A 16,331-nucleotide genomic window follows, 5' to 3' on the forward strand; every position below is an offset into this window, starting at 1 on the left:
TTAAAACACTGAAAAGGCGTCGTAAATGTACTTTGTAAAAGATAGAGAATGAATTACTTTTTAACTGGTACATTTTCCTGAATATCCCCAAAGCTATGTTAGCCGACCGGGCAAGAACGTGTTGTTGGAATGCACACCTTCCTGTGTAATCTGCCCAGTGAGGAGATCACCCGTCATTGGTCCTGAGGGTTTCATCTGTCCTGGATTCCCTGTGTTTCTAGTTCCTGTCTGTACCAGTGCACATCCTCTGGTCTAGCGGGATTTGTAAGGTAGAATTGGGGTCGTGATAGTGGTGGGGAGGAAGCATTAAAGAACTAGAGGAAAGTTGTATGTTTCATTGGTGCAGAGCCCCGTTCTTACAGAGTTCCTGGACCTACCCAACCTTAGAAGCATGTGTCTATCGGGCCAGATGATATGTTTCATTACTCTGTTTGTGGTGGGTTTATTGAGACATCGGGGAGTTTATTTGAAGAGTGGATTTCACCAAAAAGAATGGGAAGCACAGAGCAGAGTCCGCTGGGGAGATGAGCTCCCCTTCCCTTCTTCATTAAGAACTACATTTTAGTTTGGAAAGAATGAGGACAGCTGTCCTTTTGGGGAAGGTCAAAGCTACTGCAATCTGTTAAGATCCTGGAAATCACCTACTGTGCATCAGGTTGATAGGCGTCGTCTTGTCCAGCTTACAGGTTTGTGTGTATTTAGCTTCCTGCAGCTGACAGTAGAATATCCAACCATATCCCCTCCAAATGAAGTCTGTAAAGGTTTCTCTGAATGACTGAGGAATATATGTACCTGTTAAGATGTTCTTTTTTTGCATTTTTCCTCTTGAAAGGAAAGAAAATCAACATCTTAATATTTGTCTTCTTTTGCTGGATTTTAAACTGAAAAACTAAAAGTAGAATGAAAGGAAATATCTATATATTGCTCTGTACTAAGTTTTAGTATCTTAAGAAGCCAGTCTTTAAATATTATTTGCTAAGTGGGTTTTCAATAAACATCCCCTGTAATTCCAAGTCGCTTCTCTCTAAAGGGCTGTAATTTTAACCTGGGCCACATGCTGAGGGTCTTAGCCTTTCATCCGGAGCACAGGACTTGCGCTTCCACTAAAATAACCGTGGGCGTCGGCTCCCTTCATCTAGAGCAGTGGTTCTCTACCTTCCTCAGGCCGCCACCCTTTCATATAGTTCCTCATGTTGTGGTGACCCCCAACCATGACATTATTTTCGTTGCTACTCCATAATGGTACTTTTGCTACTGTTAGGGATCGTCATGTAAGTATCTGATATGCAGGATATACTTTCATTGTTTCAAATTGAACACAAACATAATTAAAGCATAGTGATTAATCACAAAACAACATTTAATTATATATTGTGAAATATTTATATGTTTTCCAATGGTCTTAAGTGACCCCTGTGAAAGGGTCCTTCGACCCCCACCCCCCACCAAAGAGGTCGCGACCCACAGGTTGAGAACCGCTGATGTAGGTGGAGGTTTCCACCTTTCTAATTGACTGCCTGGGGAGTATCTTCACTTTCAGCTTCCAATTCAGCTGTCCTCCAGCAGCGCCCTTCCCTGTTCAGCTTTTACTTCCTCCAGGGGCACTTAGTTACCACTTCCTTTGTGCTTTCTTAAGAGGCCCCCAGGGTACAGTGGTACACAGGGCTTGGCTACTAACCCAGGGGTCCCCATATCAAACTGCCACGCCTGCTTCTGGTGGTGCTCCCGGTGGCACGCCGGTTAAGTGCAAACAGACTGGTTGGTGGTTCCAACCTCCCAGTCCCTCCACAGGAAGGGGGTGGCAGGCCTGTGAACCCCTAGGGGGCAATAAAACCCTCGCTATGAGTCGGCATCAATTCCATCACAGTAGGGGGTATTTTTCCCTCCCCCTTTTCTGTTTCCTTAGCACTTTTTACAGGACTCTCTCAAACACTTGTATTGATGTCCATGTGAAACTTGTTTATAGGAACTTATGTATTGTCAATAATGAATATTCAATATGCATTTTGATTCACTAAATTCATCAGAAATGCTGCCATTCTAATAATACTTTCTTGCCTCGTAGGCCAAAATCCAAAAATCAAACCCAACACTGCCAGCAAGTCCATTCTGATGCATTGCCACCCTATAGGACAGGGTAAAAGTAGACGCTTACACTTTATCCTGGATTATGGGTTATAGTAGAAATGTTTTTAACTGCCAAGGGGTGCTGAGCACCCAGTAAGTAACTGCCCCTGTGGGTTTCTGAGACTGTAACTCTTTATAGGAGTAGAAAGCCCCTCTTTCTTCCGTGGAGCGGCTGGTGGTAATCAGCTTTGGGGAAATTCAATAAAACTAATACAGTTAAAAACATATACTCAGTAAATTAAATAAAATCTATTTCATGTGTTTTTGAATTCTGATATATTGTCTCTTTTAAAATTATGAAGATGTAAAATAAGTGTAGGTAAATAGGCCTTAACTAAAAAATCATGAATATTTGTTTTTTATTGTTGTTGTTATTTTACATAAGGTTCCAATCAGATATCTATTATTTTAAAGATCATTTGCTATTATGAATTACTTTTGTAAATAGCAACTGTGTAATAAATAATTACTATATAAACAATAAGTAATTTTAAACATAATCACCACTAATTGTTAGTGATAATTTACCACTAAATATTGTGCTTGTCTCACCGATGACTTGACCTTCCTAGGAGAGGGTTAGCGCAACCCTCGGCCCTACCCTCTCTACTTCAACTCTGGGATTAACTGGTAACTGTTTTTCTTAAAACACTGAAAAGGCGTCGTAAATGTACTTTGTAAAAGATAGAGAATGAATTACTTTTTAACTGGTACATTTTCCTGAATATCCCCAAAGCTATGTTAGCCGACCCGGCAAGAACGTGTTGTTGGAATGCACACCTTCCTGTGTAATCTGCCCAGTGAGGAGATCACCCGTCATCAGAACAATGTGATTTCCGCCCGTCATCAGAACAATGTGATTTCTTTGTTCTCCTTGGGTACAGGGCTCGCACCAGGCACTAACAGCTAGGGGGTTTGCCTTTCGTTTTTTTGCCACAATCCCAAATGGTAATGACGGCTAACATTCTTGAGCGGTGTGGTCATCTGTTCTAAATCACATCCAGTCATTTTTCCCTTTTCTACCTCTTACAAAACATGCCTTGCACAAATCAAAGCGGCCGAGGGGAGAGGACCATTTCCACCATCTGCTGCTTCTGGGCCACGGAGTTCAGCAGTCAGGATCCAGAGGATCCAAATGGATCGTGCGTAACCTGACGCATGGCTTGCCTGCTATGTCCGAGCACGTCTGACTTTCTCTTCTCTTGTTTTGGACAGCCGATTGAGAGTAGGTGGATCTCTTCATCTTGTGAAATCATTGCTTTCCGTAAAGCGTTGCTGAACCCCGTGACTGCGAGACAATTCCAGAGTTTTGTGGCTCTACAAGGAGATTTGTTGGAAAACGGGGTGCTCTTTTGGCAAGAAGTACAAAAATATAAGGTATTGTATGGAGGACTGGATAAAGCGCCCTTTTTCCAGAGAGGATAATCAGCTAACTTTATGGACATGATTTGTATAAGATATCTCAATTTTGATGTCATCTCCAACCCGATATGTAAATGTTGAGATGTTTATGGTTTCATGTCTAAATACATTTATTGTTTTATAGTGAACAGTAAGAAGAGCCCTGGAATAATAGTATAAGGGTTTCAAGATAATGTTTTATGATCTGATGAGAACCTTTCTCAAAAGATAACTTTCCATCCCAAAAGTCCAAAATTTATTTGGGCTACCATCCCTTTAGAGAAAAAAAATTGCTCAGCACACCCTGGTAGTTAAAAACTTCTGTACTATAATGCACAGTCCAGGATAAAGTGTAAGTATCTGCTTCTACAGCCTGCTACCCCACCTTACTCTAGCACTCCTTGGGGGGTGGGGGGGTGGTATTGCACACTTTGGAAAACACTGCTGTATACCATCTATTTGTAACTGTATACACATTGTACATACTGTACCCATTTCTTCTTAGAGATACCCATATTGTGTATTTTAATCAAGATTTCTGTACAAAAAGTCCTCCCAGACTTATTTACAATAGCACACAAAGACAGTACACCAATAGCGACGAAAAGGCTTTGCTATCAGAAAGAGTGGCCTAATGCTAACGAAGGAAGTCATCAGTGTGATGGGACTTCACAAAGTTTGTGGGAAAGTGGAATGAACTGGTATGGGAATTTTTCCACAGACGTGATTTTCAGATAAAGGTATTTGATGACATTATATAAAATATCTGCATCAGAGAGGAAGATAGCACTGCCCAGTTTACGTCATCTAGACTTGAATGCATGATCTAGAAATTATTGAGAGTAGCTATTATTTTCTACCAAAATGCTTCTAGGATTCAGAGCAACCTTTACTGGTGTGTTAGTCTGGGTAGACTAGAGAAACAAATTCATGGACACTCATGTGTGTATAAGAGTGAGTTTTATATAAAGGGTAATTGTAATTAAGAAAGCATCCTAACCCAGTCCAGTCCAAGCTCCTAAGTCTAATATTAGCCCATATGTCCAATACCAATCTATAAAGTCCTCTTCAGACTCACGAAACACATGCAATGACGCCGAATGCAGGACAATCACAGGCCAGTGGGTAGAAAGTCTTTGGATCCAGTGGCATTGTAAGCATCTCAGTGTGGGCAGGGGTTTCCACGTGGCTTCTACAACTCCCGGGGCTGCATCAGGGTAGGTCCATGTGGCTTCTCCTCAGGGATCTTGCAGGAAGCGAGCAGAGAGAGAGTGGTCTCTGACCTCCAGGGAGAAAATACAGGAGTTCCCAGAATTCTCAGAAGGCCATGCCCACACAGAGGCCTCATTGGCTATGACCCAATTGACAGACTGGACTCTACCCCTTCACTCTTAATCCTCTAAAGTCCCAAATTGACACCAGATTATGTAACTACCATAACTTGCAAGGCATCCTGTCCTATCTCAGTAAACATACACTCACTCCTCACTATTGACACGTTTAAGTTCCAATGGCCAGGTTGCTCTATGAAAATTGACATTATCCAAAAGTGGAGGATGACCACATCAGATCACAAATTACATGACTGCCAAACCACTGAGAATCATGGTCCAGCCAAGCTGACACATAACCTTAACCATCACAGTCAACATTACTCTTGCTTCTCACCTCAGCATCTGTACTCCCAGATGTATGTTCATGCACCAAATAGTTGGATAGTCAATTTTTTGCTCTTGTTATAAATGTTTAACATTGAATAAGAAAGTAAGAACAGCTACATATGCAACATATTTGCCTATACATAAATATATAGGCAATTGTTGATTATAGGCAGGCAGAGCTATGTTTAGGCTAATAGGAATAGGATTCAGTATAACCCAAGGAGCCCACTGGAGTAGTGCGTTACAGGCCAGGAGTTCAAAACACCAAACCACTGAGAATTGGTTGAGCCAGATTTCAAGCCTCGGAAACCCACCGGGCCCATTCTACTCTGCCCTGTAGGGTCACTGTGAGTCAGAATAGACTAGATGACCGTGGGCTTTTATTAAGTCTAGCCCTTCTGGTACAAGCCTCTTGTCTGATGGCTAGCTCAGTAGAGGAAATGAGATAGGCTTGTAAACTAGGCTTTCCCAAGGATAGATTCAGGCACAGTCAGCTCTTGGTTTGGGGTTCTCCATCACAGCTGTCCTTTTTCTTCATTGTCTTCTCCAGTAGAGCAGAAAGGGCACATCATGCCAGGTAACTATTTAAAAATCATGGTGTAGAGGCAAATTTGCTCATTCCACAAGCATTGGATTTATAATCGAATGTGCCCGGTGTTGTGTTAAAGTATAGAAATAAAAACTAACGTGACACTTTTTTATACCTCAAGGAAGACGCAGACCTTAAAAATGTTGGGAAACAGTGATCCACGCTCTAACTATTCACACGAATAATAGCAAAGTCAGGGCTGTTAGAAGTTCCCGGAATTCTCAGGAGAAGGCCATGCCCACACAGAGGCCTCATTGGTTATATCTTGATTGACAGGCCAGACTCCACCCCTTCACTCGTAATCCTTTCAAATGGACACCAGATGATGTAACAACCACATGGTCTCAAACTGCTGACATTAGGGTTAGCAGCCCCACATGCAATGACTACGCCACCAGCGCCCCTTTTTCTGTGGAGGTGATTGTTGCATTGAGTAGAAAGTGCCACCTTATTTGGAACAGTCACATTGTAACATTTACATCAGTGTTGTTTTTTGCTGTTGTTTTGGTTTTTGTTTTAAAGCATAACCGATGCCAAACAGTATGTAACCTTTCGCATGGCAGTCACTAGAATTTTTCTTTCTTTTCTTGACCCCATAAGACGGCGACGGCACTGTGCAGAATACAGCTCATTCCTATTCATAGCTACCCCGTAGGGGAGAGTTTCTGCGATGACATCCTCACAACAGCCAGCCTCATCTTCCTCCCTCGGAGCGGCTGATGGGGTTGGAACCACCAACCTTGTGGTTAACAATCCCATGCCTAGCTCACGGTGCCACCTGGGCTCCTTGTCTAGATTACCAAAAGCCAACCCAGCGCAATGCCATCGAGTCAATTCTGACTCATAGCATGACCTCTAGACAAGGTAGAACTGCCGCCCCCACCTCCACCCCCACCTACCTCAGCCGTGCGGTTTCAAGATGGTAGAAAACCTTCTCTTTCTCCCGTGGAGCAGCTGGTGGTGTGGGAACTGCTTCCCTTGCAGTTGGCAGCTCAAAGCGTAACTACTAGTGGGCGCTTCATCAGTGTTGACTCATTTCTGACTTGGAGTGAGAAACTTTCAAATAGCTTTGCTTTCCAGTGACAAAGAACAATGACGCTGACAGGGAAATATCATCATTCAAGCCAAGCTACCTGTTCGCTTTTTTTTTTTAAGTGGTGACATGGTATCTGTGACATAAAAATGGAGCCCCTTTAACATATGCTCATTATCTTTAAGTTCTTAGAACTTAGGAGGATCATGTGAATGGGTGGCTAGGGCAACACAGACATCCCTCATCCCTCCTGTGCTGCTCATCCCACCTCAGTTGCCCATAGACGCAGTTCTGGCTGGCAAAGCTCTCCTCCACTTTTAAGCTGAAAGAGCGCTTACCCAGGACCATCTCAGCGGGTGGACTGACACTGTGGCTGCAGCAATGGGCTCAGGCATAGGGACAATTGGAAGGGTGGCACAGGACGTGCAGGAAGGGCCAGTGTTTCCTTCTGTTGTGCCTAGGGTCGCTATGGGTGAGAACCAACTCCGGGGTACCTAACAGCAAGACTGTCACCGCACCATCTTGTTGAAGCTGCCTCAGCGACCCTGCCGGGCAGAGCAGGACTACTCCCTAGACTGTCTGAGGTGGTACATTTGGACAGAGGCAGATTGCCTCATCCTGCTCCCAGCAGCTGCTGGTTCAAACTGACCACCTGTCAGCAGCCCAGTGCCCAACCCACCATGCCACCTGGGTTAACGACCCCGAATCAGAACCATGTGTTTTCACACTTGATCCTCCACTAAAGACTGAACCTTTTAAAGGTCAGGTCTGTATTTCGGAGCCGAGGTTACTATCTGACATATTGCAGAGAACCTCACATATATTTGTTAAATGACTCAAAACAGATATGAAAGCTGTTTCTTTGCCTGGAAAAAAACACACACACACACACCCGGAATGAAATAGGTTTCAGCCTGTACTTCTGTAAGTTCTATGTACCCAAGTGTTAGGTTTGATAACCCTAAGCACAGGGGACAAAAACAGTAAACAAACAGGGTTCTTTCTTCCCTCCTGACTTGTCACCCTCAGGAGGGTACCTAGTTTGAAAATATGTACATGCATTGAAACACACATTGACCCCGTTGCATAAAGTGCTCTAAGTAGTGCGCCACTCATGCACCTTCTCTCTCCCTTCCTCCTTCTTCAGGACCTGTGCCATTCTCATTGTGAGGAGTCCGTCATCCAGAAGAAGATCACAACAATTATCAACTGCTTTATTAATTCCACCATTCCCCCATCTTTACAAATTGACATTCCAATTGAGCAAGCCCAGAAGATTATTGAACACAGGAAGGAGTTAGGACCATATATATTTAGAGAGGCTCAGGTAAGAGATCCAGGACACCCTAGTAGCAGAGTGGGTTATGCATTGGTGTGCTAACTGCAAGGTCAGGAGTTCAAATCCACCAGCCACTTCTCAGGAGAAAGATGAGACAGTCTGCTTCTATGAAAATTTATAGCCTCTGAAATCCAAAGGGGGCCAGTTTACTCTGACAGGAAAGCAATTTGATGGCAGGGGAGGTAAGTAAAAGATCAAGGGGCAAAAAAATAAAAGAAAAAGATCAAAGGGCATGACTCAACGTTTTAAACAATAGATTGATAATGTAGATATCTTTTAAAACTCTTTGCCTTCGTGTTTGACAAGGTCCCAATCCTTCTACTTCTGGGATGTATTCTACCAAATTAAGACTTTGCCACATAGACCCCTGAAATAGAAGACACAGGTAACTCGTATTTGGATAACCATAGTACACAGCAAGTAAAACTACTTAAATACTACAGTGGGGCTTTCTGTGATTGTTGATTTTTGTTTCCAACTTACAAAGCTCCGGCTTCCTTTTTCACCATCCATAGTGCCTTTTGAAATCTCTGCTAGCTTAAAAATATGTAAAATATGTAGGCCTCGAGATTTGTGTATTTTTAAAGATTGAAACATTCACATAGCTCATAAAATAAGTGAGAGGAGATGTAAGTCCTCGACCCGCATTAAGTACACAAGCTTGTGAAAAGAAAGTCAGGCCTGTTCACTCACTCAAGTTACTTCTTTTTAAGATAAATAATAGAAAACAGTGACTTGGTGAATATAATTTATTTGCATTTTGAAAAGCCTTTTAGTGATGCTGTTCCTAAAAACTGATTAAGAAAAATAAATTATAATAGGGGTAGTAGGGAAGGCCGTGTCATGAGCTAAGTGATAAGAAACAGAGTTTTAGGGTGTGACTGCCCTAGAGTGTGGAAAAGGCCATTAGGCCTTCCTGTCCAGTTGGGAGCCAGCTGTGTTCGACATCCTCAAAGGGACTGAAAATGGACTCACCACCCAAATGGTGTCTTGAAATAGGCGAAGATGGAGTAGAATGGTGGAGGATGTGCTAGAGAGCCACAGAGAAAACACGGTGCCAGAACTGTAGCATGTGTACATAGACAGACGTCGGAGACCATCGTTTAGCCCCGGCCCTCCTGACAAGCAGGCCAAGCTGGTTCCCAGGCAGTAAGACCTTGACTCTGACCGTGAAGGTCTGGAGTCCATCCAGGACTGGGGCGTACCTGGGTTGGTCTTGGCCCACTCCCCAGAGATCGCAGCCAGTGAGGTCTATTGGAGTCCTGTAGCCTATAGCTTCTAACCCCTCCTGTGCTTCCCGTGTCAGAGAATGACATCACCTCCTTCCCAGGTGTGCAAGCCAGAGGGCTGGCTGCCATCTCCATGTTTTCTTCTTCCTCATTCCCCTCTCTCCATTTCTCATCCATCCTGGAAACTTCCACGTGTCTCCTGCTTGTCTGGCATTCCTAACACTTAGCCCCAAACGCCACGCTGCCACCACCACAGGTGAGAGCCGCGACATTTCTCTCGTTGATTACCCACCCCACGAGTGCCCCCACTTCTCAGCAATCTACAAATCACTCCCGCCACCACAGACAGCCCACTGCTTTTCAAAGTCTATATTGGATCACGCCACATCACTGCTTCAAATATTTCATTGGCTAGAGGGTAGACAGACATTCATTTTGGTGAAGGGAAGACAATATACAGTAAGAGAGAGGCTGGCCAAAAAAAGAAAAAGATGGAGGCAGGGGAAGACACTGGGAGGTTTGCAAGAGTTAGAGGCAACGGAGATAAATACTGTGGTATACACACTCCTGCAATCACTGTGCTCTATGAGTAGATACACGGATAGTATATGCCTTTGTTACAAATATATCCATGAATGTGGTGAAGCAGATAAAGGGAAAGTCATGAAAACTTCTTAGTCATAACCAAATACAATAGTACTAATGATGCACATGTTTAATTAAAAAAATAATTTTATTGGGGGCTCGTACAGCCCTTATCACAATCCATATATTCCACATTTAATTTTTATAGATAAAAAAATTTTAAAATATTTTTCTCAATATCTCCCCAGCACCTCAGAATGAAGTCCACTCTAACCATATACCATCCCTGCCATCTCTGAGGGGCTTTACAAACTTTGTGGGCAATGGAATTAAACGAGGATGGAACCTCCCCATGCACTTGTTTGAAATGCCCTCATCGATGCAGTCACCTTGAGATATTTGAAGCTCTCCACGTGGCCCTTCTCCCTTCCCTCCTGAGCTCTTTGCAGTCTTAGGTGCGCTCCCTTGTGCCTTTGTAATACAAGACCCTGCATTTGTCTGTTACTACACTCGACACTCTGCCACACTAACTGGAAGGTGATTGCGCTCATGGCTGACCTTCCCATTGGAGCATAAGCTCTTTGAAGGCAGGGAGAGTTTCTAAGTTATTTGTGTGCCCTAATGCCTAGCACAGAGTAGGCATCCGTTAAACCTTTTTGAACAGAAGAATGAGTGCTGCAAGAAGAAATCTACCATGATGGGAAGGAATAAGATTAAACTGGAAATGAGAACTACCATACATACTTGTGTATAAGCCGAGTTTTCCAACACATTTTTAATGCAGTTTTGTGGTAAAATTAGATGCCTAGACTTATATTCGGGTCAGCTTATACTCGAGTATATATGGTAAGTTGAGTGGAAAACTGAGCAATAAGTTAGCAGCAGCTGCTTCTGTTAGCATGTGGTCCCTGTGGCCCCACCTTGCCACCACCCTCCCTCCTTCCCAACAGCATGAAAGGTTTTGTCCTATAAGGTAAAGTTTACCAAACCACTTACTATGCCAGCTGTGACCACCTCTTTTTAATGCATACTAGAGACCACTGCCCATCTGATGGTGGTGTACAGACTCTGTAGTTATGAAAATGTTTTGTAATCCACAACTTGGCCATTGTTAGAATCTCAGTTTTCAGGAGTAGGATTATTTTGTGTCTTGCATTGAACAATTGTGTCCTTATTGGACGGCTCTTACTGGAAGGGCTTCCAGATGGCAATATGTGAGAGCCGGGGATGGGCCGGGTCCGGGAGAACCGAGAAGTCTGGCCATTTGGTACAGGGAGAAGGCAGAGTATTTAAAGTTCAGAGTAAAAGCTGTTGGGAATGGATTCCCTGGTGAGGTGCATGGTGAGTAAATCTACATGCGCGGCAGCCTTGAGGTCTGCACTTCATCAAAGAAACGATCTCTGGCTTTTCAACTTTCGTAGCCCGCGGAGGCTGCAGAACTCACGGAGAGAACAACACCCTTTTAAAGGGAGGAAATAATTTCAGAATTACGCCCAGCATTCTCGTCCTGGAAAGACGGATAGTGAGACCCGACGGTCCAGGGCTCTGTTTATTACTGCAGCATTTATTTGAAAATAATTCCTCTTTCCCCCTATGCCTTGGCTTGGAGCCTAATGGGATGGCTCATTTTCTCCAGGGCATTAGGAAAAAGCCATTCCTAGCAGCAAGATATTGGACTTGTTGATGTGATGTGGCAAGTCCGAGCTTCTTGGAAGTGTGCCTCGGGCACTAATGGGCAGAACTTGGCTCAGGACTCTGAGCAGCCCTTCTTATCTCTGGAAGTATCACAATTAATCACTTACTGTAGAGTGTCCTCCTAGAAAGCATTTGTCCAGGACCCTGTTCTACTTTTAAAATGCTACTTTTCTTGCTCTCAGATAAAAGGGAGATTATATCATTGAAAAGTTACTCAAGATTTATTATTAGATCTGCTGTTTCGTTTAAGAGCTTTCCAGAGGCAAAATGGCATTTCCTTTCTCAGAAAGAAAGGAAAAGGGGGTGGGGGCTCCCCTTGATGCACTGAATATTTGGAATACTTGCCTGAAACAACAGAGTATGTGGCAGATCAGGCAGCATGGGTCTTAAAAGAAAACATAAATTTCTTATTTAAAAAGATCTAATGGAGTCTTTATTAATACAGTCGATTGGTTAGGGAATCATAAAGAGTTAAGTGTACTTCAATGTGTACGGTTTTTTCCTGTTTCTTAAGGAAAGACTTCGCATCGGTAATAAAAAGCACGGGTGATAAGCTTGTGCTGAGTTCCATGATACCAAGATGTCTGGAGACTAAGTTTGGAGGAAACATGCTGAATATTAAAGACAGGATTGTTAATCCATTACTATGGCGAATTAGGTTTAAATTGGTACATTGGTATAGAGTTGTAACCTGAGACCCACTTTGTTTTCTGTGCAGATGACAATTTTTGGGGTTCTGTTTAAATACTGGCCTCGTTTTTGCGAGTTCAGGAAGAACCTAACTGATGAAAAGATTATGAGCGTGTTAGAGAGAAGGCAATACAAGAGAAAGAAATTTCCAGGCTTGGAAGACGAAAAATTTGTCAAGGTGAGACAAGACTCATTTTAGGGTTTACGGAGCCATGTTAAAGGTATGTAATTACGTGTGACTGTCAGCGGATCTGGGCGGGGGAAGAGACAGGAAGAAGCTGTGGGACAGGGTGTAGTGGTGTTAAGACTTGCAGGGCAGCACCTTCAGACTTGCTGCTGGATTCGTCACAGCTCATCTCACGGGTCCCCTCCAAGGGGAGCCTTCCTCGCCCCCCCAGGGGCCTGGGCAGCCCCTTGGTGTGTGTCCTGGGCAGTGACCATCCTACCTCCCGTGTAGGTAACTGCATCAGGGTGACTAAAGGCTACCTGTCACCTTCTATCGCACCTCAACTGCGATCCTCAGGACAGTATCTATTTCTCACAAGCACCTACCCCCGTGCCCAGCACATAGTCAATGCACCATTGGTGGCCATTGTCCATTGACTGGATGGGGGAGGGAATGGTATTTTCAACGCAGAAATTACGGAAGGACACACGGGCAGTGAAAGTTGTAAATGGGAGCTATGAAATGGCCAGCCTGCCTCGGTCCGTCTGTTAGTCTCTCCGTTTAGCCATCCATTCGTGCTTCTCTCTTCCTATTCACTTACTTGGGTGGAGGAGTAATTTCTCCCCCCATAATGTATTTTGCTTTACATTTAAGATTATGGCTACTCTATTTTAAAAATTACATGTAAAGATCAATATGCAAAAAGTGATATAGCAAACACTCCTATTTGCACAGATCAGAATCGACACTAGTAACCTTTTGCCTCGTGTGCTGGCTGGCTTGTTTTCCCTGAAGGAATAAAAGATTCAAAATGGAGCAAAGTCTCTTTGAGCCCTGCCCTGAGTTTTACTACCCTCTCTTTTTCCCAAGAGCAACTTTTTAAGTTTCAGATACAGTCTTCCAGCACTTTTTAAAAGTAGATTTCTATAAACATGTGCGTTCATAAATATTATAGGACTTACATACATTAAATAAGCATTCAACTTACATAAATGTACCATTTATGAACTATATTTTTATACAGCTTGCTTTTTACATTGAATATTTTTAAAATTCTACCAACATTGATATATTTAGATTTACTTTGTTCACATTAATTGCTTCATACTACTGTTCCACCATGTGAATAATACACAATTTTCCTATTGTGAGTTATTTTGTTTTCTTACAAAAAGCACTTCAGACAGCATTGTAAGAAATGTGCCCAAAGGATCTACATAGAACCCCCTCCCTGGGGGTCGGACAACAGAAAAGTAGACAGTGTAAAACACGACAAAATAAGAATTTATAAATTACAAAATAAGAATTTATAAATTATCAAGGGTTCATGAAGGAGAGGGGACAGGGAGGGAGAGGAAAAATGAGGAGGTCATACCAAGGGCTCAAGTAGAAAGCAAATGTTTTTTTGTTTTTTAAATCATTTTATTGGGGGCTCATTTAACTCTTATCACAATCCATCCATCCATCCATTGTATGTCAAGCACATTTGTACATTTGTTGCCCTCATCATTCTCAAAACATTTGCTTTCTACTTGAGCCCTTCATATCAGCTCATTTTTTCTCCCTCCCTCTTCATTCCCCCATCCCCCATGAACCCTTCATAATTTATAAATTATTATTATTTTGTCATATCTTATACTGTCTGATGTCTCCCTTCACCCACTTTTCTGTTTTGTGACCCCCAGGGAGGAGGTTATATGTGGATCCTTATAATCGGTTCCCCCTTTCTACCCCACCTTTCCTCCACCCTCTGGTATGTCACTCTCACCACTGGTCCTGAAGGATCATCTGCCCTGGATTCCCTGTGTTTCCAGTTCCTATCTGTACCAGTGTACATCCTCTGGTCTAGCCGGATTTGTAAGGTAGAATTGGGATCATGATAGTGGGGTGGGGGGTGTGGTTGGAAGGGGGTCCCAGCCCCCCACTACTAATCATGGGTTCAATAGGCACAATTTTACGGCTGAGATATATAAAGATTACATTAAAATCATAGAGAGCATGAGAGATAGAAGAGAGATTCAAGTAATGGAGTCAGACACATTTCATGGTAGCAATCCTCACCTCAGCCTCACTTGGTGGTCCACGTGGAGAGAGAAGGAAGGGAAGGAGGACGAGGGGAAAGGGAACGGGAGGAGAGGGAGCCTACCAGAGGCCAAGGGAGAAGCCAAGAGAGAGATCTTTATTGCTAACCCAATTATTGCAATGCAAGCCCACTAATTACAGGTAAAGTCATACGTCACAGGAAGGGGTTGCACATAGGTTATACAGCAAGGCGAGAGGGACAATCTAGGGACATACAAGCAATAGGAATAGAAAGAGGAGGGATTGTCACATGGGGCTATACATGTGACAAGATGGGCAGATCCTAGATTCAGGACTACAGCCTAACTTTGGATGTAACTGAGCTGGTTTGATCTGTTCTCCATAGAAACCATTATCAGTAGGGTGTAAACCCCACCTACAGGAACCAAGCTAATGGTCAAAAGCCTTCAGGGAGTAGCCCATTGTCTTTAACAGCAGGGAGCAGGGCCTACGGTAGACTGGCGACTGATTGCCTTCAGGGAGGATGTCTCTATGTATCTGACCTCCCCCATATGTTGGCAAAAAAACCCTAATATTTGGCATGTCTTTGGGGGAGACAAAGCTGGGGGGAAGTCTCTTTATAATCTCACAGGGAGGAAGCATTTAAGAACTAGAGGACAGTTGAATGTTTCAGCGTTGCTACATTGTACCCTGATGGCTTGTCTCCTCCCTGCGACCCTTCTGTAAAGGGATGCCCAGTTGCCTACAGATGGGTCTTGGGTTCCCAATCTGCACTACCCCTCGCTCACAATGATATGAGTTTTTGTTCTTTGATGCCTGATACCTGATTCCTTCGACACCTTGTGGTCACACAGGCTGGTGTGCTTCTTCCATGTGGGCTTTGTTGCTTCTGAACTAGATGGCCATTGTTTACCTTCTAGTCTTTAAGACCCCAGACGCTGTATCTTTTGATAGCCGGTACCATCAGCTTTCTTCGCCACAGTTGCTTATATACACATTTGTCTTTAGCGATCGTGTCGGGAAGGTGAACATCATGGAATGCCATATTAATAGGATAAAGTGTTCTTGCATTGAGGGAGTACCTGAGTAGAGGCCCAATGTCCATCTGCTACCTTAATATTAAACCTATATATATGCACATAGATCTATTTCCCCATTATAATATATAAATATATTTATATATGTACATGCCTGTATTTAGACCTCTAAAAATGCCCTTTGCCTCCTAGTTCTTTCCTCTGTTTACTTTTTCTTTCCTCTTGTCCCACTATCATGACTATCATGCTCAGCTTTTGGGTTTCAGTAATTTCTCTTGGTTACATTGCCCTTATTCAATTCCTACCAGGCCTCTTACACCCTCCTCGCCACTGATTTTGGATCACTTGTTGTTCCCTTGTCCCTGGGTTGGTCAACTCCACCTCCTTTCCGCTGCCTCCCCCTTTTCCATGTCCCTCTGGAACCATTGTTTTCTCCTCCAGACTGTTCAGCCTATCTTATCTAGATGGACCTGCAGAGATAATAATATGCACACAAAAACAAGACATAGCAAAACAAAGTGACAAAAGAAAACAAAACCACAACAACAACAAAAAAACCAATGACAACATTATGGCTGATCCCATTACGAGACACGCCATCCCTTGATGGCCCTGGGCTCTAAGGGGGACAACGCTGGAGACTCAGTGTTGGGACTGGCCCAGACTGACCCTGAGACACCGAGGCAAACCACAAAAAGCGTGCAGCAAAGCAACCGTGGGAGCAGAGCAGAGAGCC

At 43.4% G+C, this 16,331-nt stretch overlaps 1 protein-coding gene across 1 annotated transcript in view; it reads left to right on the top strand.

The window, feature by feature from the left end:
- The window catches only part of LOC101644195 (regulator of G protein signaling 22), a 101,463-nt gene that overhangs the window by 74,155 nt on the left and 10,977 nt on the right, over window positions 1–16,331 (top strand). Inside the window, exons 14-16 of the mRNA XM_013006869.2 lie at window positions 3,343–3,504; window positions 7,959–8,138; window positions 12,378–12,527. Of these exons, the coding sequence (XP_012862323.2) occupies window positions 3,343–3,504; window positions 7,959–8,138; window positions 12,378–12,527 (492 nt within the window). The remainder of the gene's footprint in view (window positions 1–3,342; window positions 3,505–7,958; window positions 8,139–12,377; window positions 12,528–16,331) is intronic.

Source organism: Echinops telfairi, unplaced genomic scaffold (assembly GCF_000313985.2).
Source record: "Echinops telfairi isolate 266 unplaced genomic scaffold, ASM31398v2 ScPeMD7_1;HRSCAF=3_0, whole genome shotgun sequence".
NCBI classification, from domain to species: domain Eukaryota; kingdom Metazoa; phylum Chordata; class Mammalia; order Afrosoricida; family Tenrecidae; genus Echinops; species Echinops telfairi.